We start from the raw sequence: 21,971 nt of genomic DNA, 5'->3' as shown, positions 1-21,971 counted from the left end.
AGGAAGAAGGAACCATCCTCCATTGCTTTCACCGACTGTATTTATCGCCAGAGCCTCTTTTACAGAGCGCAGCGTGGCTTAACTAAACATCTTCTCCGTAAAATAAATGCTTCCAGGTTACTCCCGGCACAGGTTTCAACTCAGGGGAGCATCTGATTTCAATTACCAGAAACGCCATAGGAAGCGGCAGGCCTAGCCCGCGCCAGCGTCACCATGGCAACGGCCATAGAAGGCTCGTGCCAAAAAGGAGCCGTGCTCGTAAGGCGGGAAACGCTGATTTGATAATTAGTTCCTGATGCGTCTCATTTTTTATCACATCAATCATGTCTAAGAAAGAGAGTGAAATACAAATACTGCTGGGTATTTTAAGACAGAGATGTTAGTCTAATCCTAAACGCCTCCAAAAAATGGCGTCTGCAAACATATATAAAAAAAGAAAGAAAAAAATAGAAAGGGATTTGAAAAAGAAATGGATTGAAAAGATATCCAACAAGGATTATCTGGGGAAGAAACTGGTTCATGTTGAGTCTGAAGCACCATGTGATGTAAGTTATTTTGACCACAAACGACAAAAATGTGTTTGGCAGAATGGGAAGACATTATGAAAGCTAAAGATTTACTTTATTTTGCTTCTTTCTGATTCTGGCATGGATAATTTGTCAAAATTGGTAAAATAAGACCGATTCTAATCCTGACAGAAAACCTGTGGTGTAGGTTGTATTTTACAGTTAAAACAGCCCCATTTTGACAAATCAAGCAATATTAATTTGATTGAAACAATTTTTATGCTGCATGAATACGCTGGAAAAAATGCGTTTAAATTCATGTTCATTTTAGGATATTAAAATTAATGTTTACTCCACTTTTTGGTTAAATCGTTACATGAGTTTTATTGTTGCTTTTTTTCTCTCTCTTGATTTAATTTAAAAAGGAAAAGACTGAAAACTGGAAGTTGTGAAATGGGAACATAACACCAAAAATACATTGTTTATGTTAACTTTAGTTCTGTGAAGTTGAATAATCAATAAAAAATTTAATAATTAAATGTAAAAGATTTTTTTTATTGTTATTTTCACAATAAAACAAATTAACCTCACAAGCGACGTTCCTCAAAGCTTTCTTTGTTGGTTGCCATGGTTACTTTTAAGGGGAAATTGGATTTTGGTTGGGTGCTATTGTAGAACAGAAACTGATACATAATTGCTATTTACTGAAGATAATCAGGCAAAATACAAAAGTAACTAAAACTGAAATGCAGTACATATTGGAATTATCATTAATGCCAAATAAATACTAAAAATGACAACTTTATCACTTTTTTCCTGTGGAGAGACACAACTGCAGGTTTACATACTTCATATTTTTAAAAAAGAGGACACATTGGTGATTCAACAAAGGGGGAACAAAAATAAACATTCTTACAAAATTTCATTATAAATTTAGTGACGCTTGAAAAATCAGCATTATTGTTACTGGGCAATATTTCTCAATTTTTAAAATGATGTGTTGATTCAGTAAGTATAAAGTATGTTATTTCAAATAATCTCAGTAGTGGTTATCATCCACAACATCAATACTATTAACTTTATCCCAAAGTTTTTTATTGGTGCATCACTAATTAGCAAATTGGTTAAAAATGTATTCTGAATTTTGTTTTGGTTAAAAATGTATTGTGATTGTGTTTCAACACTGAAAGAGGAAGTAAAATTTACAACATTAAAATTTAAGTGGCATTTTTTATTCAAATCCTGGTGACAGACCAAAAGTTTGGACACACAAACTTTTGGTATGTACTGTATGTACTTCCATACCATCTTCCACTTTTTCTATTTTTTTTTCCATCAGTGCTGCACGCACGGCAAAAATAAAAAAACAAAACAATATCTAGGTATAAAATTAATAAATTAAGCATAAAACTATAACTTTGGGTCTTTGTTTATGCAGATCGTTTTTATGCAGCAGAGAATCAGTCATTTCGCTAATGGTTGTTACACAAATTCGCCAGTAGGGGGAGACAAAGCTATTTGATTCTGTCAACTTTCTGCTGATGTTGGGCGTTTGAATTAATAGATAAATGAAAAGTTTTATTAATTTACACGCAATTTTGGTTTTATTTGAATAATCCTTATGCCAAATACTTATAATTCTTAACAGGAGAACAATTTGCCTTGAGGTACAAGCATAAACATTTTAATTAAAATACTATCAAGTGCATTAGGTTGTGTTTAAAATCTATTAAATAGAGGAAGTGGAAGTCACAGGGTGACCGCCCACTTTTGGTATCTCATAAAGCCAGTGAGACTCAGACAGTCGGATGGAGGAAAGAAACCTTCAACCGTTTGTCAGAACAACTCTGTCTGTGAAACATCTCCAGACAACTTTAATTTAATCCGAGCAACCATGAAATGTGAGTGCTAAAAGTACAAATTACACAATTTGGATGAGCTGTATGTGTTGCATCATTATTGTTTCTCTGTAAATGTTTGCAGGGTTTAGCTTGTTTTCCATCTTGGTGGTTCTGCTGCTGATGACATCATCCTCAGGTGCTGCTGAATCAAGTGCAGGTAAGTAGTTTTAAAATTACACATTTCTTCTGTTTTTCCTTTTTTGAGTCACACTTAGAGGTTGTAAGTTAGTTTAAAATCAGGAAAAGATAAACGTTAATATAAACATGGCTTTCACCGTAACTATGTTTTTTGCTTTTGTTTGCAAAATTGCTTTAAAACAGAGAGAATTTGAGATTTTTGAGCACAGTCAGTTTAAGTTGGTCTTTAACTAGGCCACTCCAAGATAATCTTTATTGAGCCTCTTAGAGGCGGGATGGCAGGTGTTTGTCTGATTGTTGTCCCGCTGCAATACCAACAGCGTCGAGGTAAAATAATTAATAAAATCAATTCTGGAAAATGATAAAATTTAATCCTAGATATTTGAACTGAAACATGTGCAGGTTTCAACAGTGCAAGACAGGAAATAACATGTAAGGTTGTATTTGTATTATATGTAGTTCAGAAACTGTGTGTTAGCGGCTGCTATCCTGCCTATAGATGAACTCTGACCCCAGTCTCAAGCCTTCACAGCATCCCCACAGGATGACACTGCCATCGCCGAGTTTGATGTGCAGTGCTAGTTTTCATGGATTTGTTCCAACAGCAGTTTTGTTGTTGCCAGTCTTTCAAAATGGTCTTAGTTCCAGAGTGTGCAGCTGTGCATCTCTGCAGCTCCTCCAGAATAGATCGGGACCTTTTGGCTGCTTTTCTGATAGATGTTTCCTTATTTCACCTGTTGGTGCAGATATTCCTTAGTATATTGCAGTATTAAAGTAAAATGTCACCATGTGGTGATGCTTAATATGATTTAAATAAAACCAAACAAAAACAGCCAATTAAATAAAAAACTTTTTGTTGCACCTAAGTTTTCATTTGAGAAGATATAAATGTCTGTCTGCATCAGCTCCATTTTGCACCGTTCTTTAACTGCACACAAAATTACACCAATAATAGATTTTACTTGGGAGTATCAAAAATGCAAACAGTATTTTCCTGCTTATTCTTTCTGCTGGTCTTTTCCATATAATCCCAATAAAACCCAGCTGGTCTGTAGTTGAAATGTGGCAAAATGTGAAAAGATTTGCAACATCTTGGAAAACTACTACAGTGAACTTATGATTAGCTTATTTTTAAAAGCTATGCCAAACAGTCAACATTAAGTCATTTGCAAAATAAGACAATAAAAGACATGAGATTTTCTTTTCATTGTGAGCCTCTTGAATATGTTACACTAAGGAGATTAAAAAGGAAGCAAACAAGGGGAAAAAAGAAGCTTGAAATATGCAAATATTGCAGCTAAAGCTTTCAGTCATGTAATCTGTAAAACTCAGCCTTGCCTTGTTTCACAACGTAATTTTGGCATCATTACAACATCATCGTTTAGCCTGCGAGTAAAAACCTGAAAAGTTTTTAAGAATAAGAAATTATTTTCATTGCAATCCACAGAACTGGAGAACTTGACATAAGACAAAATGCTGTTAAAGAGCCTGTGTGACTGAGTGTCAGGAAAATAAATACTGCCTGTGCAATAATTGTATAATGAATGCAAATTAAAATATTACCTCAAACATCACCTATTTTTATGCTTTCTGCTATTAGAAACCTCGTTATTGCTGTTCATGGGGCTTTTCTATGCGACACCAATAAAAATTCACTTTATCGCATTGAACTTCTGTAAGGAGGCAGAGCAGGAAGCCCGAATACAGCAAGTGCTAAAGATATGTGGAAGTGGTTGGGTTGTGAGAAATAGACGTTAACAGCCTTGCATATACAGTCAGTTCCTGTAAAAAAGGCGACAGCTTAGAGTTAAAGCTTTGTCACCTTTGTGAGTGTTGGTATTTCCTGGTAAACTATTGGTTTACAAATGTTGGTGGTGAATGGGCATAAATGTACTGCTGGGAAACAATAAGAGGTACTCTGATGTGTGTGTGCGTGTGTGTGTGTGTGTGTGTGTGTGTGTGTGTTAAAGGCCTGGATGCAGAGTGTGTTTCAAAGCACGCTGTCATGCTGCTCTTTAGTGCTTGGTTTCCCCAATTCACTGAGTCATATTGCGCTCAGTGAGACAGTCTGAAGTTACGTCATGCCAGAGTAACTTCAGACTTCTGAATGCAGAAAATGAGTGAAATTAGGGTGAAGAAAAAGCGTTGAAAGCAGACGATAAAAGAAGAATTAGACTAAACATGCTCCAAATATGTTGACTTCACACCAAAAAAAAAACAAAACAGTTTTAATATTAATTAAATGGAGCAGCTATATTTTACTTCAGATGTAATCCCTTGTTAAATTTTGCTTCCTATGTCCTCATCTCTGTTTTATACAAATTAATCACTGTTGATGCAAGAAGGACTCCATTGTAGAGCCGCAGTAGAACTGCTAACACGCAGCAGGAAATGCTGGATCAGAGAGATGATCTGTGAAACAAATCTTAGAACGAACTTACCATTACAGGAAAACCATTTATCCGCCATCATCTGTGGCTATGCTAACTACAGAAATACACCTCCCAGTCAGAAGCAACCAGTTAGTCAGGAGGAAGGTCTCAGCAATAACTCTCCTGCTCACCTCTTCCTGTTTGCTCTATGCTAAGCTACAGCCAGTTCACCACAACATAGGCTACCATGAATGCTAATGCTGGTTAGCACAAATGATGGAAAATAATGGGTTTCTTCTAACGGTAAGTTGTTTCTCCACCATTAGTACGTTGAGTAGCGACTACATGAGGTTGATTGACAGCGCTAAGACCCTCCTCTGGCTTTGGATTGGTTGTTTTTGACTTGGAATGTTGCATTTCTTTAGTCGACAAGGTAGATCAGGGAGGAGATGAAGGAGATTGATGTTTTCACAGCTTATCTGTCGATATGGTGACAGTTTTAACAAATATGTAAAAAATATTTATTATTTACATACTGCAGCTTTAACTACCTAAAAAAAATGTTTGGTTTTATGTAATGTACATTTCTGTTAGATTTCTGTTTTGTTGTGTTGCTACAGACGGTGTTAGGACAGCGTTATTTAAAAATTACGATTGAGTTAATCCAGCTGCTTAAACAGGATGCGTAGTTAGTGTAGTTCATTATTTGTATAAACTGTTTTTTATTTTTTTCAGTGAATCCCTGTTGCTACTACCCTTGTCAGAACAGAGGTGTGTGTGTGAGATTCGGTACAGAAAACTACAGCTGTGACTGCACCCGAACCGGCTTCCATGGAAAAAACTGCACCACTCGTAATTTGTTGTTTCATAACTTCTAATGAAACAATTTTTAGGGTTTATTGTCTGCATAGTGCCTTAAATATTTATCTAATGCTGCTTTTTCAAAGTAAAAAGGTGTGTTTTGCTTTTATTTCTGCACAGCGGAGTTCTGGACCAGAATATATCTGATGCTGAAGCCCGGTCCTGGAGCGGTTCATTTCCTTCTGACCCATTTCCAGTGGTTCTGGACCATTGTCAACAACTCTTTCCTGCGAGATACCTTCATGAGAATCGTGCTTACTGGTAAGTTAAGGCATCAAAACCATTCAGTCTTTAAAACATATCCAGACTGAAACAGATAATGCAACAGTTTTACATCCTGTACTTCAGTTCATTTTTTGTTTCTAGTTTTGTCCACTTGTGGTCAGAAATGCTTGGTGGAGGTTTATTTTTTAAGCCATACAGAGACTTGAATACTGAGGGAAATCAAAAGTTGCTTTTCAGGGTTGCAGTTTCAGCTCTTTTCTCGAAAGCTCATTCCGTCCACAAAATTTCAGGTGTTACTCATTTGGTTTAGGTTTTTGGATGAGTCACTGCTGGTTCATCTGCTCAGTATCTTAATATTCATGGTTTATTTTTGAGGTCTATTTACATTTATGTTCTTCAGTTTGCATTTTAGGATTTTGGAACTTGGGCTTTGTGATTGTAAGCTTTGGTTTGTCTTAAATGTAAATAATTTATAAACTAACAACAGTATTTTTAAAGTATTTTCTCTGAGCCACAGGGAGCCAGTGTAGGACAGAGGTGCTCTGTCTTCCTAGTATTAGTCAGAACGCTAGCAGCAGCGTTCTGGATCAGCTGCAGCTGTCTGATTTTTAGGCAGAGCTGTTACAGTAATCAGTACAACTAAAGACAAGTGCATGGATGAGTTTTTCTAGAACTTACTAGGACATAAGTCCTTTAATCCTGGAAACATTGTTCAGGGGACAGAAAGCCGATTTTGTAACTGTCTACATGTGACTCTGAAGGTACACAGTTGAGTTAATCACTAGCCAAGGTGTTAAAAACATTTACCTACAATATTTGTACACCAGTCTGATAAAAACCTAAAACTTAATGCCTACTTTATGGTAGTAAAACAATAAGAGAACTTCATTGGATAATGCTCCTTATTATTCAATCTCTTGGACAAAAAAATTAAGTCTGCTTGTTTCCTATGTCAAAAAGAACAAAGTACAACTCAATAACATACGGAGAAATAATGTATAATCACCATTAAGCCATTCTTTATTTTTGCATTTTCACCCTTTCAGTTGGCACGACAGCTGTATCTTTTCAGAAATGTTGCAACATGAAAACCGTCTGAAAACTCACACAAACAAGCTAATCCCTTTCTTGTTACAGTCAGAAATGAACTTATTCCCAGTCCACCAACCTACAACACAAAGTACGGGTACATCAGCTGGGAGTCATACTACAACCTCTCTTACTACACCCGCCTCCTCCCTCCCATACCCAAAGATTGCCCTCTGCCAATGGGAACCAAAGGTGAGGCCTTTACAACTTCTAACACTCATTTAGCCCCAATGCAAACTTAAACTGAGCAGAAATTTACAGGTAAACCCGATCTTCCTGACCCCAAAGAGTTTTGTGAGAAATATTTTAAAAGGCGGGAATTCAGGCCAGATCCTCAGGGGACCAATCTGATGTTTGCTTTTATGGCTCAACACTTCACTCACCAGTTCTTCAAGAAAAGTCACAAAGCTACCGCAGGATTCACAAAGGCTTTGGGACATGGGGTGAGACACGAGTGCAATGAGCAACATAGATCTGGTTGTACTCAACATCTGCTGAGTTTCATACCTGATTTATGGGTTTTTATATCCAACTAGGTAGATGCAAGCAACATATACGGAGAAGAACTTGAAAGGCAGCATCAGCTTCGGCTTCATAAAGATGGAAAGCTAAAATATCAGGTAATCTTGTTGGACATGTAAAGTCGGGCTGTTTAGTCTGTTTTTCCACATCAATGTCTGTGACCAATCATGTAATGTTGGGCTCAGCTGCAATAAAATGGAAATAATTTACCACCATAACCTTCACGTAAACAAATATCAGTTAAATTCACTGATCAGATAAAAGCACCTCGGGCTGGGCAATACGGCTGAAAAACAAATCACAATAAAAGTGTTTCATATTAGTTTATCAATAATTATTGATCAACTTTTTTTAAATTTCTAAAATACTGCCAAACTGGTTACCTGTTTTTTTCCTGTTTTCGCTCCAGAGTCGTTTTTAATTTTTAAGCAGTTATGAGGCTATGAGTAGTGTAACTTTAAACTGCTGCCGTGCCAGTTACTCAAAAGGGTGTTGCTAGGCAACCACAAATTACTCAGCAAGTAACAAAAACAAAACCAAACATTTGTATTTTAAAAACCAAACTTTTTGTGGCCCGTGAGAACTTATATAAATGTTAAACTTAAGACGAAGACTACAAACCAAACAGGGGATGAAATTAGTTATTAATTACAGAACACTAAGGTGATATAAATACAAAATGTAACACATATACTACCGTATTACACAAAACGTAGACATAAGCCTGAAAAAAAAGTTTTGAGGAACATAAAACTGCTAATGTCCTTCGGTGAAAATACTGATTTATAGTTGGAGGAAATAGTTTGAATTATAATATATATTTGAGTAAAAAATATTGAATTGGGTTGTACTTTGTAATAACTTCTTCAGTTTTACACAATTTTCAGTACTTCTGCCCCTGCTGTGATATCTGTGCAAAGAAAACTCTCATTTCCTGTTGCTTGTCGACTTCTTAGAATGATAAGTCAAGATAACGACAACAGTGGTTGAAGATGGCTTCACCGTTGGTAGCTGAAAATCTGTTATCGTAAATTCAGATTTCGGTTAGTAGAGGCCAGTTTATCTGAAAACCTCTCTGCCTGAAGATGTTGTTTCATCTGATGAAATCGCCACAGCTTGAGGTCTTCATCAGGGCACAGGAAACTAAGTTGATAAAGAAATTTCTGGTGAAATGACTCCTGACTGATGCTCCACAGCTGATCAATGGGGAGATGTACCCTCCCACGGTGTCTGAGGTCCCAGTGGACATGGTGTACCCTGAAGGTGTCGCCGCTGGGCAGCGGCTCGCCATCGGACAGGAAGTGTTCGGGCTTGTCCCAGGCCTCACCATGTACGCCACCATCTGGCTGAGGGAGCACAACCGGGTGTGTGACATCCTGAAAGGCGAACATCCAACCTGGGATGACGAGCAGCTGTACCAGACCACCAGACTTATCATTATTGGTGCGTATGACACGTGCATTTTAAAATATTTATTCTGGTTTATTATTTTCAACCGGTTTATTCTGCTTATATGATGTAAATGAGTTCGATGATTTGAAAGAGAAAAGTATCTAAACCAGCTTAGATGAGGGGTGTCCAAAGTGTGGGCTGGGGACCATTTGTGGCCCTTGAAATGATTTTGTTTTGCCCCTGACCACAAGTCAAGGATGGAAAAAATTTTGCCAACAAAATAGACATATTGCAATGTAATGTAAGGAGTGGCAGAACCTGGCCCAATCTCCCTGCTGGAGGGCAGAAAAGCCGCTCGCCAACGATGACCACCACTGCTTTTAGCTGCCAAGTTATCAAATAACACGCTAAATATTAAATGTACACATAATATACAAACAAAAAAGGGATGCAGTGCTTTGCTACTAATTGTCAACGCTATGACAACTAGATAAAAAAAAGTCTGGAAAAATTAAGACAAAAAATGAGGGAGTGGGAAGTAGTTCAGCTATGCTAGCTTGACTTTGACAAACTTAACATGTATAGATGCTGTGGATTTCTGTGTGTTTCAGTTGAGTTAAAAACTAGAAGGTGATCCACACACCGACTCTCTGACAGCTCATCAGTAGAGCAGATGTTTCAATTAGCTAATGAAATACCGATATGTTCAGACGATCACTTAATAATCACAAAATAAACTTCAAGTATGAAAACATAATACTGCAACGGACTGAATGTTCTGTTCAGTGTGTAGGAAATGTTCGAATCCTGATACACATGTGGAGATGTTGTAAGTCGGTTGCTATGGAAACAGGTCTGTCCGTGGCGTAGCTGACACAGAAAGCAAGTAAAAAGAAGAATAGAAGTGGTTTTGACTTGTTCTCTAATGATTTTTCTGCATTATTTTTTTCCTTTACTGTGGCACACTGCACTAAATTAACAATATCTACATCCTCAAGTTTCATTCAGTTAATCAAATTGTTATATGCGGCTATCAATGGCAAGGAAAATAATCCTCTTTTTGCTCTCCACTGTTTCTGGATGTAAATGTTTGTTTACATCCACAGCAAACATGAGCAGGTAAAACAAAACAAACAAAAATAAGCAAACAAAAAGCACCCAATAAAACGAATTTTTGCATTTTTTACTTAATTTTGTGGCCCAGCAGGAGTTTAAATTTGCCACCTATGACAGAAAGTTTGGACACCACTGGCTTAGATGTACAGCTATGCTCCACCAGATGTCACATTTTAAACAACTGAACAAATTTAAAATAATCCTGATGTCAAATCAACAAACCAATCAAAAAAAGACAAACAGGATTTGTATGTTTTTCATGGGAAAATCTGAACTCAAATATTGTTTTATTATTTCAGCTATCAAACAACTCTGAATAACTTTTAGAGCTTTTCGAATAAGTCATGTTTTTGATGCTACTTCCCAAATTGAACTCATTTGTTTAGTCTAACTGAAGCAATGACTGTGCTGGATGTTATTTAACAACATGGCAACAATAGCAACTGTTTAAAAGCACAAAGATAATTTTAAAATCAATTCATGGCATGGCAGCTTCCCATAAATGCTTCACAGTTCCTTGCATCTAAATGAAACTGGCATCAGGGCAGGCATCTGACATGTGTCCTATTTAAAGTTTTGGTATGAAGCCATAATTAAGATGCTCAAGTATTGATGGCATTTTCTTCTTCTTCTGTCATATTCTCACGTTACTTGTTACAAAAACAAAAGAAAAAGAAAATAGACCACGCAAAAGATGTCTAAACTTTTAACTACTTGTGAAAAACTGTGGTCTGCAACAGTACATTAAGTTACACAAATGTGAAACCGAAACATGGGTGATATTTTAACATAGATCTGTCTATTGATCCATTGATCAGTAGTTTCAATGTAGAGATATTACAGAGAGCAAAAAAAACAAAAAAACAAAACAAAGTTAGTTCTCAATCAAATCCACATAAGTACAATTAAATTGTCATGGGACAAATGATTTGGTGGTTCTCTCTGTGTGCTTCATGTGTGGTAAGAAGGAAGTTGATCTAAGGGAACTGAATGGTTTCATGTGGAGAATGTGCTCCACCTGCTGGTCAGATCATTTTACTGAAATATTCTTAAAATTCAGCTATCAGGAATTTACATCAAGACTTAAAACAACTTCTTGCTTTTAAAAGTTGCCAGAGTGCTGACCTACAGCAGATCATTGGCAAAAAAAATTAGCTTTGAAACTTGCTGCGTTGTTATTGGTTATGCAGGAGTTACTACTTCTGCTTTTCAAAGATGTACGTTTGCATAATTGCGTTTCCGTTTGCAGCCATTTTCATGTGCGCCCAAATGTTGAGTTTGGAGGCGTGGTCAGTAGCAGCTTATTACAGTGGCAAGAGGCCCTAAAACAGCTCATACTGAGATCAAGATGACCTGACTAAAATCTCATTATCTGAGATTCTGTGCAAAAAATGCAATGAGCATGTTTTTATAGCCTTTAGATCTGTTGTAACCTGTTCAAGGAAGCATAATAGGTCACCTTTAATTCCCAGGTGAGATCATCAACATTATAATAGAGGAGTACGTGCAGCACCTGAGCGGCTACCACCTGAAGCTGAAGTACGACCCCTCCCTGCTCTTTGGAGTGCGCTTCCAGTACACTAACCGCATCGCCCTGGAGTTCTCCCACCTCTATCACTGGCACCCACTCATGCCGGACAGCTTCCTCATCGACGGAGAAGAAATCCCGTACTCCCAGTTTTTGTACAACACCTCCATCCTGATGCATTACGGCGTGGAGAAGCTGGTGGACGCTTTCTCTCGGCAGTCTGCAGGACAGGTAAAAATATAGCAACTGACATTTTGTTGTGTGTGTGAATCATGATGATCATGTTATGTTCTGAAAGACAGCTGTGTGAAACATGCAAACTAGCAAATAAAAAATGAATTTAGTTTATTGGATAGTTCATGTTTTGTCTAAAAAACAGTTTCCTCTTGTATGAGTCTAGACAGCCATGTTGAAATGCAAGGCTACTGAGACATAAAGGGAAGTTATTTCAAAACTCTTTCTTCATATGATGTGGTAAAAGTAAATATCCTTCAAATTTCAAATGAAAAAACAAAGAATATGTTAGAGGGGGAAAAAAAAGGTGGAAAAACTCCAATGTAAACACTTAAACTTATTCATTCAGCTTTGATAAGCGTCTGTCAACATCCCTCTTTTTGACTTTTAATACAATATATAATTATAATATAATTTTTGTTCACTCTGCCTTTTCAATATCATTCACATTGTGGGGAAATGTGTTGTTTTGTTTTAGCTGTAGACTTTAACTAGGCCATTCAAAATCATATTTTTCTATCATTTACTGATTTCAATGTCCACTTTGACTCTCTGTGAAGCTCAAAATATTTAAATATTTTTTAAGTTTTTGACCTGATAATTTCATCCACATTGAAAGAACCCCTCGTTCCATCTGAAGCAAATAATCGCCCGATCATGATCCTACCACCATTATTTGTTTTTGACTGAAACTTTTGTAATTGCAGCTGAATTTTCAGGCTTGATTTTATCGGGTTTTAAAAGATTTTAACCAATCCTGGATGTTTTCCAGGTTTCTGGTTTCCAGCAATACTTTTCAGACCAGACATATAGAGAAAATATAACATTTTTAACCATGTTTAACTGCTAAAACTGTTGAGACTTGGATACGGTTTGAATAATCTTAGCACACGTCAAGTAGGTTTGGAACATACTAAACTGTTAAACATTAAGGTTTTTAAACAGCACTTTAAAGTCCTATTGTTGTTTTTTCTTAATTTCATGATTAAACTGAGTTTTTTTTTATGAAATCAACTCAAATGAGCTACTTTAAGATGAATGTTCAAATACGTAGCCAGAATAATGCCAGACGGTTAAGTTCAATGTGAGATGAAACTGTTGATCCAGTGTAAGACAGGTTCTACATACGTATGTGAAGCTCTGGTCCTGCATGGAAAACCCTAAATAAATTTTAACTAGTTTGCCTAATTTTATTTTTGTAAACATTAATTGAATCTGTATGCTGTATAATTGTTCCATGCTCAATGAAAACTATTTAAACAAGCCATCAAGTCCCAAAAGTAATGAGGTTCACGCTGATGAGTGACTGTATCTCCCTTACTGTGTCAGAAATAATTGGTCAAAAAAAGATTTGTATCCACTAGAATTAGCAATCTTCAAATGATTTAGGAGTTCAGTTAATTTTTTTAAATACTCTCTGTTTGTTGATTGGTTAAGTTTCTTTCTGAATGTAAACTTAAGGCGGAAGTACCGACTGGCAGAACCACAGTTGCATAAAGTTTATCTTTAGCTGCTGCTTTTCTCTCCAATATCTCAAACTGTGGTTTTTTCTCTTGCCACAGTCATGCAACATGTCGTCAGGTAGTGGCTTGTAGTCTACTATACTCTGCAATAAAATACGTGTTACCAACATTTCTAAGTAATTCTGGGGTTAAAGCGATACTTGATTAAGACTCATCAAAGAGATGTATATTAATGTGTGGAAATGTTTTCTGTTTTTCGTCTGCGGTTGACTTTTCTCAACCCACAAAGGCCAAACTTCTTTTTGAGTACAAGAATCCTGTACCATGCACAGAAATTGTTTACATGTCGCTCATCTTGAATACTTGCTGTAAACTCACTCATGTATGCTGTGAATTGCAACATAAGGCGTTCTCAAAACCACAAAACTGCTGCTTATCTTTATAAATTATCATCAAAGCTCAGTTCGTCTTTAAAAAAATACTTCCTGAAGTAATTTCTGGTGTTTTATCTACTTTCAGGGTAATCTTCCTTTACAAGTGTAATAACTGGGGACTATAGCCCATTAAGCAACAGTTGCGTCATTTTTAAAAAAGATTGAAAAAGACTTACTGTGTGTCTTTCAGATAGGAGGCGGTCGCAACATTCACCAAGCGGTGCTCCGAGTCCCAGAAATATTGATCAGAGATTCCAGAGCTGCACGCCTGCAACCTTTCAATCAATACCGAAAAAGGTTCAACTTGAAGCCGTACTCATCCTTTTATGAATTAACTGGTAAGTTGGTGAAATGTAAAGAAACTCATCAAAAGTTCGTACACATTTAGGCGCTTAGGAAGTTGACGAAATCTGCTGCATTGATTGTATGAGAAAATTACCACAACTTTGAACAGCAACAACCTAAGAATTCCCTTCAAACTTCTTTTGATTGAGTTGAGGTGTAACAAAACTTTCCATCTTGACTGATGTTTGCAACACCACCTTCGTGTGGTTTTTTTTAAATCTGCTACCATCTGATGAAAAAGATAACAAAAAGCTTATTGATGCAGTGTGTGCATGTAAATTATGTGGTAGTTTTTATGCCTACTCAGATATTCCTCCTATATAATAAGGTTACCCGCAGCACTTATGTACACCAAGATGTCAGGAAATGCATTCAAACGTTAACATTTTTCTGCAACAGGTGATGAAGAAACAGCTCGAGGTTTAGAAGAGCTTTACGGTGACATTGACGCACTGGAGTTTTATCCCGGCCTCATGATGGAGAAAACTCGCCCCAACTCCATATTCGGAGAGAGCATGGTGGAGATGGGAGCCCCTTTCTCCCTGAAAGGCCTGCTTGGGAATCCCATCAACTCTCCAGAGTACTGGAAGCCCAGCACCTTCGGAGGCGAGACGGGTTTCAACATCATCAAAACGTCGACTCTGAAGAAACTGGTCTGTCTGAACACCAAGTGGTGCCCGTACGTGGACTTCCATGTCCCACGAAACGAGGCGGAGGCAAAGCCGAGGAACCCGTCCACCGAACTTTAATAAATAATCGTCTACTGAAAAATAGAATTTTGATACTAAAGGTGTTTATTCAGCTTGTTTGTTCATTTTAATTCAGTGGAAAACTGGTTATTAAGCAGGTCTACCTCCTGAAAATGCAGCTGACATGTATTTAAAAGGCCTGTTGAAAGTTTCAACTGATGTTCATTAAAGTCGTTATTCCACTAAAGTTCTCATGGTGGTATTTTCTATGGAAGGAGTATAGTCTCATTGGGAACCTATCCTTTTTTCTCCTAAAATGCAATAACATAGTATTCTTTTAGTTTACTTGATCATTTAAAGCATGTGTCAAACTAGTCTTTGAGTCCTGCGATTCTCTAGAAATCAAACCTTTTATATAACAGTTGTGTACTTAAATATTATTTTATCAATAAAATCAGCAGTTTTATCTGTATTCTGCCAGATTTTCAAGGGGAAAAAAAGTTAAATATTTAATTTCAAAAAGTTCTTATCCACCGTTGTAAACTGTTATTCTTATTTTAAAAGTTTGTTTTTGGGTAATTTTATTAATAAATTCGGTCCTTTAAAACATTCTTGATTAAAATGAGTTTGGCATCCCTGATTTAAAGGCTGCAGATAAAATATACTTCTAAAAGCTCAGCCCTTTTTGATTGACTATACTTCATTGTTGATTATTTTTAACATTTATTAATGAATAAATTAATAATAAATGGTGTTGGATCCGATTTTTTTTTTTTTTCAAACAGAGTTTGATCAAGGTGAAGCTAAAGTTGTGCCACTTAAGCTGTTCTGGGCATAATTATAGAAAAAGATTTTTTATAATCTTAAATGTAAATTGTATATATTTTAGTACAATTTTGGATTAATACCTGCTAGTCGTAAAGTGAAAAGTCTTTTTGTCTATATTGAGTATACATTCAGATGAAAGTTTGTGACTAAAATCATTGAAATGTCCTAAAAGTGTACCTTTCCTCTTTTTAACAAACTACAACTATATACAAATGTGTAAACTGTATTACAAGAATGTAACAGCATTGCACCACTAGTGCCAAAAGTTTATTTTCATCAATTTTTTTCCTTTGTGTGACAGTAAAAATAAGTGAGCGATCTGTTAATCAAACTTTCTGTCACTCGGAGAAAAGCGCCGCCTTCAGTCATGAGAACAGGCTTCTGTGGTTTTGTTCCATAACGTTACTTCTGTATATCATGTGATCATATGTGATTATACTGACCTCTGCAGGCTGCATCAGGGTCACTACAACGTGATTTTATTAGTGTACTCTTCATTCAAGATGTAATTATTTCTACTCCTAGTGTGTATTTCTTTCCTCTTTTTAACACTCACCTTTTTTGAGTACATTAGAAAAACAAGGCCAGAATGTATTCCTTCATTTATTTATTTAGGTTAGATGAACTGGTTTATCTAAATTGTCCTTAGCTGTGAGTGTCTGCATTGTTGTTTGTCCTGTATGTCTCTGTGTTGCCTTGCGATGAAATGTCGATCTGTCCACGGTCTAAGCCACCTCTTGCCCAATTACATACTGGATTTTATATTTATAAAGTTAATGTAGCTGTTGAGAATAACCCATACCTTCGTGAAAAAGTTGAAACCAGACATATGGATCTACAGAATATAAAATCACATAACGACCTAATGGAGAGAGATGTTTTTAAGTTGTTTTCAAACTTCCTTCAATTTCAGAAATGGACAAAAAATATTATCTTTTAAAGGTGACCACATCAACAGGTTAGAATAAATCTATAGGCTATAAAAACACATTACTTACATTTTCTGCACAAAATCATAATGGGATTGTTGTCTAGTCACTCATGTTTTTAGTCTTAGGGCTCTTTTTACTTTAAATCCAAATAAACTGCTGACGGCCACGACCCCAACTCAACGCTCAGTCACATCTTTGAAAAGGAGAAGTTTTTGAACGGTTAACTCAGCAACAAAACACTCGTCTTTTCTATTACATCGCACACAGCGGTTAAACCAGCCGGTCGAATGTGGTTCCACCTTCTTCTTGTGTTCCACCACATTCCTAAACTGGGTTTGGCTGAGGTTGTCAAGTAACGGGAACTGACATTTCAATAGTGAAGGGATCAGCAGCACAAAGTGCTCAGAACAAAGAGTAAAAAAATATTTTGCAGAGCTATATTTTTCAAAGAGAAATCTACCACAGCCCATGTCAAACCTATTACAGGAAAAATTTAAGTTGCAAAGCAACCTCGTGCGGCTCTCGCAGCCAAGCGCCGCTCCGGTGTTATAGATTAACTGGTGGCTAAATTAACTGGTTGAAACCTATGTGCACCGCATATGTTTCTAAATTGTAGGTGCCTGTTGAAAAATGCTACTTGTGTGACAAAACGGTCTTCAAAACTTTACTATAATTCCCATTTGAAGCAAATATGTTTAATGCTGCATGTGAAAATTGTTTCAAAACAAGTTACCTGTAATGTGATTTGCTTAACACTTTTAGCATAGTGTGTGTTTTTGGCTCAGATTCTGCAATGCAACCGCGCTGTTTCTGAACTTTTTTTTTTATTTTATTTTATTTTTTTTAGCGACACTACCCAAAGTAAGTGTTGCTAAACAATGAGGTTGGTGTCATCATATTTAATAAAATTCAAATCACATACCTTATGGTGCTGCTTGTGGTGTTTACAAGTCCAAATACAGAGGAATATCAAGTAATGTCAATAAGTTACACTGCAATAAAATCTCATGAAAATTATATAAAGTTAACAGCCAATGTTGTAGTTGCTGGTGATATCCAAATTGACGGCTGATGTATTAACGTAGGGGGCGCAGTGGAGTCAAATTACATTTCAAAACTTTTGGGCTTTTTAGAGGTGAACAAAAGTCTTACATATCGAGTTTTATGCCAATCGGATCATCCATGTGTGATTTAAAAACAATTGTATGAATATGGCTATGAATGGCTATGAATATGGCGAGGTATATTCGCCATTTGGCCACGCCCACACGGTTCAGCCAGCATTGACAGATGTCATCACCTTATCATTTTAAGTGAGTTTGCACAAGATTAAACCCATATAAATAACAGAGAAAAAGTTAGACATACAGCAGAAAAAAAGGTGACTTCCTGTCGGAAGAGGGCGGGGCTAGAGTGATGACATGAACTGACCATCACAATGTGATCAGGACGGTTTGTAGTGAGACATAGGAAGTCTGATGCAGCTGTGATGGATAAGGATCCATCCTTGTGAATTTGGAGCAGCTCGGCCCAAAACTGTGGAATTCAGAGGCAAACGTAGGCAACGCGTTGGAGGTCACTTCGCCACGCCCACCTGCTCCAATATTGAAGCTGGTTGGGGTTGGAATCCACAACCCACCAACATGTCTTCTGTCTCTGGACACAGTTTCATGTTAATTAGGTAAAAGGGGTAAAATAGCAACCGTTCCCAGTAAAATATGACACTTCCTGCTCTATGGGGGCGTGGCCTTAGTGATGTCATCATTTGACCACAGTGGATTTGAGGTCAACCCGTGATGACCAATCACTGAAAGTTTGGTACATCTGAGCGTTTTAGTGTAGGAGCTATAACTGTTTCGTGTTCGTGGCAAGTAGGTGAACTTTGACCCCTGCTAATTCCCCTTCAGCATGCTCAAAAACTCACTGTTTTGAGAACTTTGAATCGGCCATGTCTTATGATAAGACTGACCGAGTTTGAAGCCGATCAATTGAAATCCCTAGGAAGACTTTGGTCAAATACGAAGGCTGTAAACGTAAAAAATGGGGTCAAAATCGGATCTTCAATCCAAAATGGCCGACTTTCTGTGACACTTGCACTATGACATTAATTGTAAAGTCTGAGCGTCTTGGTGAGTTGTACAACTGTACCAAATTTCATGTCTCTATGAAGTAAGGGAATAAATAGCAAAGGGTCTTTTGGAAATTTCTAGGTGGCGCCGTTGAGCCATTTTTTCTGCGATTTTTGCGACGACCTTAAAATTCAAAATTTTTAAACAGGCTTGACGCATCCGCAAAGTTTGGTGAGTTTTTGAATATGATAAAGCCCCCAAAAAGGCCTCCAAAGAGGGGGGCAGAATCGTAATAATAAACAGTACGATTACAATAGGCCTTTGCAGCGCTTTGCTGCTCGGGCCTAAGAAAACAAAATATAGTGGCGATTGTTTGTCAAACCAAACATCCAATAAAAGTTCCTCAAGCCACTAAGAGGCACTGGGGTCCAGTTTCTGTACGCAGGCAAAAGAAATTTGATGTCCAAACTTGTTGATTATTCAGGATGGTTTAATTTTCTTTTCAGCAACAATTACAGAGTTCAAACTTTCCTTTGTTCTCATTCTGTCAATCTTACTCTGTTCTTTTGCTCTGGTAAAAACCATAGGCCCCAAACCCAAATGCCCTGCTGGTCCTTTACCAGGCCCTATACTTATAGAAAAATGGACTGACCCACATGACTTCCTGTCCAACTCAAAGAATGAATAAGAAAAATAATAAAACAAAAGTTAAATAGAATCAACAATTATTAACCTGCAAATAAATACTGTAAATAATACAAAAAATATACATTTAAGAATTAACTAACAAAATTCAAATGAATAAAGAAATAAAGAATAAATAGCTCCAACACAAAAGATAAATAGAATCAACAATTATTAACCTGCAAATAAACTGTAAATAATACAAAAAATAAATAAATAGAAATTTAAGAATTAACTAACAAAATTCAAATGGATAAAGAAATAAAGAATAAATAGCTCCAAAATGCACAATTTTGGAAGCTTTTTGTCATCTCAGTTTTTGTTTTGTTTTCGTTAGTGTTTCCAGTAAATTGCTGAGGGAACAACTGTCAGACAGTTTCTCTGCCTTGTTCTATGCTTGAGCTCCTCTGTAACGCGCTTTAGTTGTGGAACATGAATTTCTTGTAGCGGCACTCTTTATCTAACCTTCACACAGAAAGGACAGTCGAGTCATGGTGAGAAGAGTCTCAGTTCGGATGACAGGTAAGAAGCACATTAATAACAATTGTTATGTTTCTTCTCATAACGTAACTACATAAACTCAACAGAACCTCAGTGGAACGTGTCTTAGTTTATTAGACATTTATTAAACATTTATTAGACATTCTGAGATCAATGCGCTAATACCACATTTGGTATTCTTCCACATACAACACAAAATAGTGCCATTGAATAATGTATTGTTTTATCACATACATAACAATAATAATAATAATGTTACATTATTATTAATGTAACATAATGTTACATTAGTATGCAACATTTCAGGTTGCTGCTGAGCAACGGCACGTTAAGTAGGTCCAGTTGGTTTCACTCTGCCTCTTGATTAGCTGGGAAACTGACTTTCAGGGCCTCTTGAAAGTCATTGGGCAGCATGTGTGCTTTACCCACATGCACAACGACCACAGGAGAGACCGAAATCAGTAAAATGATTTTTATTGCAAACAGTGAGATGTAAAATGGGTTCTGGAACGGGCTCACGGCGGCGTCTGATTCACTGCGGAGCGATAGAGGAGGTGGTGAGTTTAAGGGCAGTCGGAGAGTGGAACTGCAAAGATAATAAACGATCTTACTTGTTGGAGAAGCATAGTAGTATGGAAGTAAATATGTGCCATCAGAATTTGAATTAAAAATGCCTCTGAAATTTGAAAGCTGTATATTAGTGCTTACTTTTTCAGTATTAAAATAAATTCAGAATATATTTTTAACCTAAAAAAAAATTCTGTCATTATTTATACATGAAAAAAAAAGTTCAGTGTCATTTTTTTTGTACATGGTTGTAATTTTCATTTATTAAAAAAAATTCACATTCCTATTTCAAAGTGATCAAATTTTCAATATACACTGTTAGCCTTTGCTGTATTTTCTACAGCTAAATACCGCAAAATGCCCAGTAAAACTAACATAAAACATCTTTACAATTAGTTACTGTAATTTGCATTGCATTATGGGTAAAGGACATAGTATTACAGTAACTTACTGTATGTTTTGAAGTTGCAGTAATTTACTGTTTACACATTGCAGTAGTGGTACTGTATTTATAATGTCTTGCACTGTTAGCCTTTACTGTATTTTTTACAGCTAAATACCGCAAAATGCCCAGTAAACTAACATAAAACATCTTTACAATTAGTTACTGTAATTTGCATTGCATTATGGGTATAGTACATAGCATTACAGTAACTTACTGTATGTTTTGAAGTTGTAATTTACTGTTTACACATTACAGTAGTGGTACTGTACTAATAATGTCTTTGCGCTGGCCATGTAAGAATTCTATTTGATTTCCAACGGTCATCATAGATGTTTCATCGTGGTTCTCTGTTTCTGTATTTTTACTCCTTTAGTGGTTAACATATTTTAAGGCAGAAAGAGAGCATGTATTTTTGTTTTTTTCACATCCTAGCTAACATTAATATGCAGTTTATCTAGCTACGTCATCAAGGGTGGCTTCGCCCAACGCTTTTTCTGATGACGTTTGTTTTAAACTCAAGCTTTTTCCGTCCAAGTGCAAGTGCAGCTCTGTCGCTGTGGGCTCACACTGCTTCAGCCCTTCGCAATACAGGTAATAAAAAACACTTAGAAAACTGTTTGAAGCCAATGTATATTTTAGATGGAGCTAACGTAACTTATAGCATCATGCTATAATGCTATAACTTAGCATGAGGTGAAAGATAGAAAAATATGATGGTGTTATATTTTGAGAGGGTTCGGAATTAACGTTAGCTAAAGGTGCTAATTTTACCGAAGGTTTTAGCTTGGCTTTTGCCGCTAAATCTTCCTCGAGCGACTAGCTTTGGGTTGAGATAAGCTCAGTGATGAGTGTCTGTTAGCATTGTTGTTACATCCTTTGTCGAACAATATAACGTTAACTGATAATTGATCCCCCCCCCTTTTTTTTAAAAATACATCTAACTGTTCATTTGTTTAAAACAAGAACTGGCAAATGTTAATAGTGCAGATTAGCTAGGTCAACAAGGATGAATTCTAACGTTGTTCTTTTTTTCTTTTGTCAGATGACTTTTTTTAACTCCCAAGCTTTTTCCCTCCAAGTGGCTGTGCAGTTTTGTCCTGCTGAGTGCTAACATAGTTTCAACTCTTGAA

General features: G+C 36.6%; 1 protein-coding gene across 3 annotated transcripts; it reads left to right on the top strand.

Annotated features, from left to right (window-relative positions):
- The first annotated feature begins 311 nt into the window (after positions 1 to 311).
- Positions 312 to 15,086, top strand: ptgs1 (prostaglandin-endoperoxide synthase 1). 3 transcript variants are annotated; one of them, XM_044111998.1, is made up of 12 exons: positions 312 to 545; positions 2,293 to 2,407; positions 2,490 to 2,564; positions 5,653 to 5,769; positions 5,899 to 6,039; positions 7,141 to 7,284; positions 7,381 to 7,535; positions 7,629 to 7,712; positions 8,811 to 9,057; positions 11,595 to 11,881; positions 13,972 to 14,119; positions 14,526 to 15,086. In XM_044111998.1, exons 1-12 carry the CDS (start codon positions 408 to 410, stop codon positions 14,873 to 14,875), a joined length of 2,001 nt encoding a protein of 666 aa, XP_043967933.1. In that variant the 5' UTR covers positions 312 to 407; the 3' UTR covers positions 14,876 to 15,086. The 3 variants fall into 3 exon arrangements, with proteins under 3 accessions (XP_043967933.1, XP_043967931.1, XP_043967934.1); XM_044111996.1 differs by having other exon boundaries at positions 313 to 545; positions 7,354 to 7,535; XM_044111999.1 differs by lacking the exon at positions 2,293 to 2,407 and having other exon boundaries at positions 313 to 545; positions 7,354 to 7,535.
- The last annotated feature ends 6,885 nt before the right edge of the window (positions 15,087 to 21,971 follow it).

This window comes from Gambusia affinis, linkage group LG03 (genome assembly GCF_019740435.1).
Source record: "Gambusia affinis linkage group LG03, SWU_Gaff_1.0, whole genome shotgun sequence".
Lineage (NCBI taxonomy): Eukaryota > Metazoa > Chordata > Actinopteri > Cyprinodontiformes > Poeciliidae > Gambusia > Gambusia affinis.
Note: the sequence above shows the minus strand (reverse complement) of the source record. Positions and strands in the feature narration are given on the sequence as shown.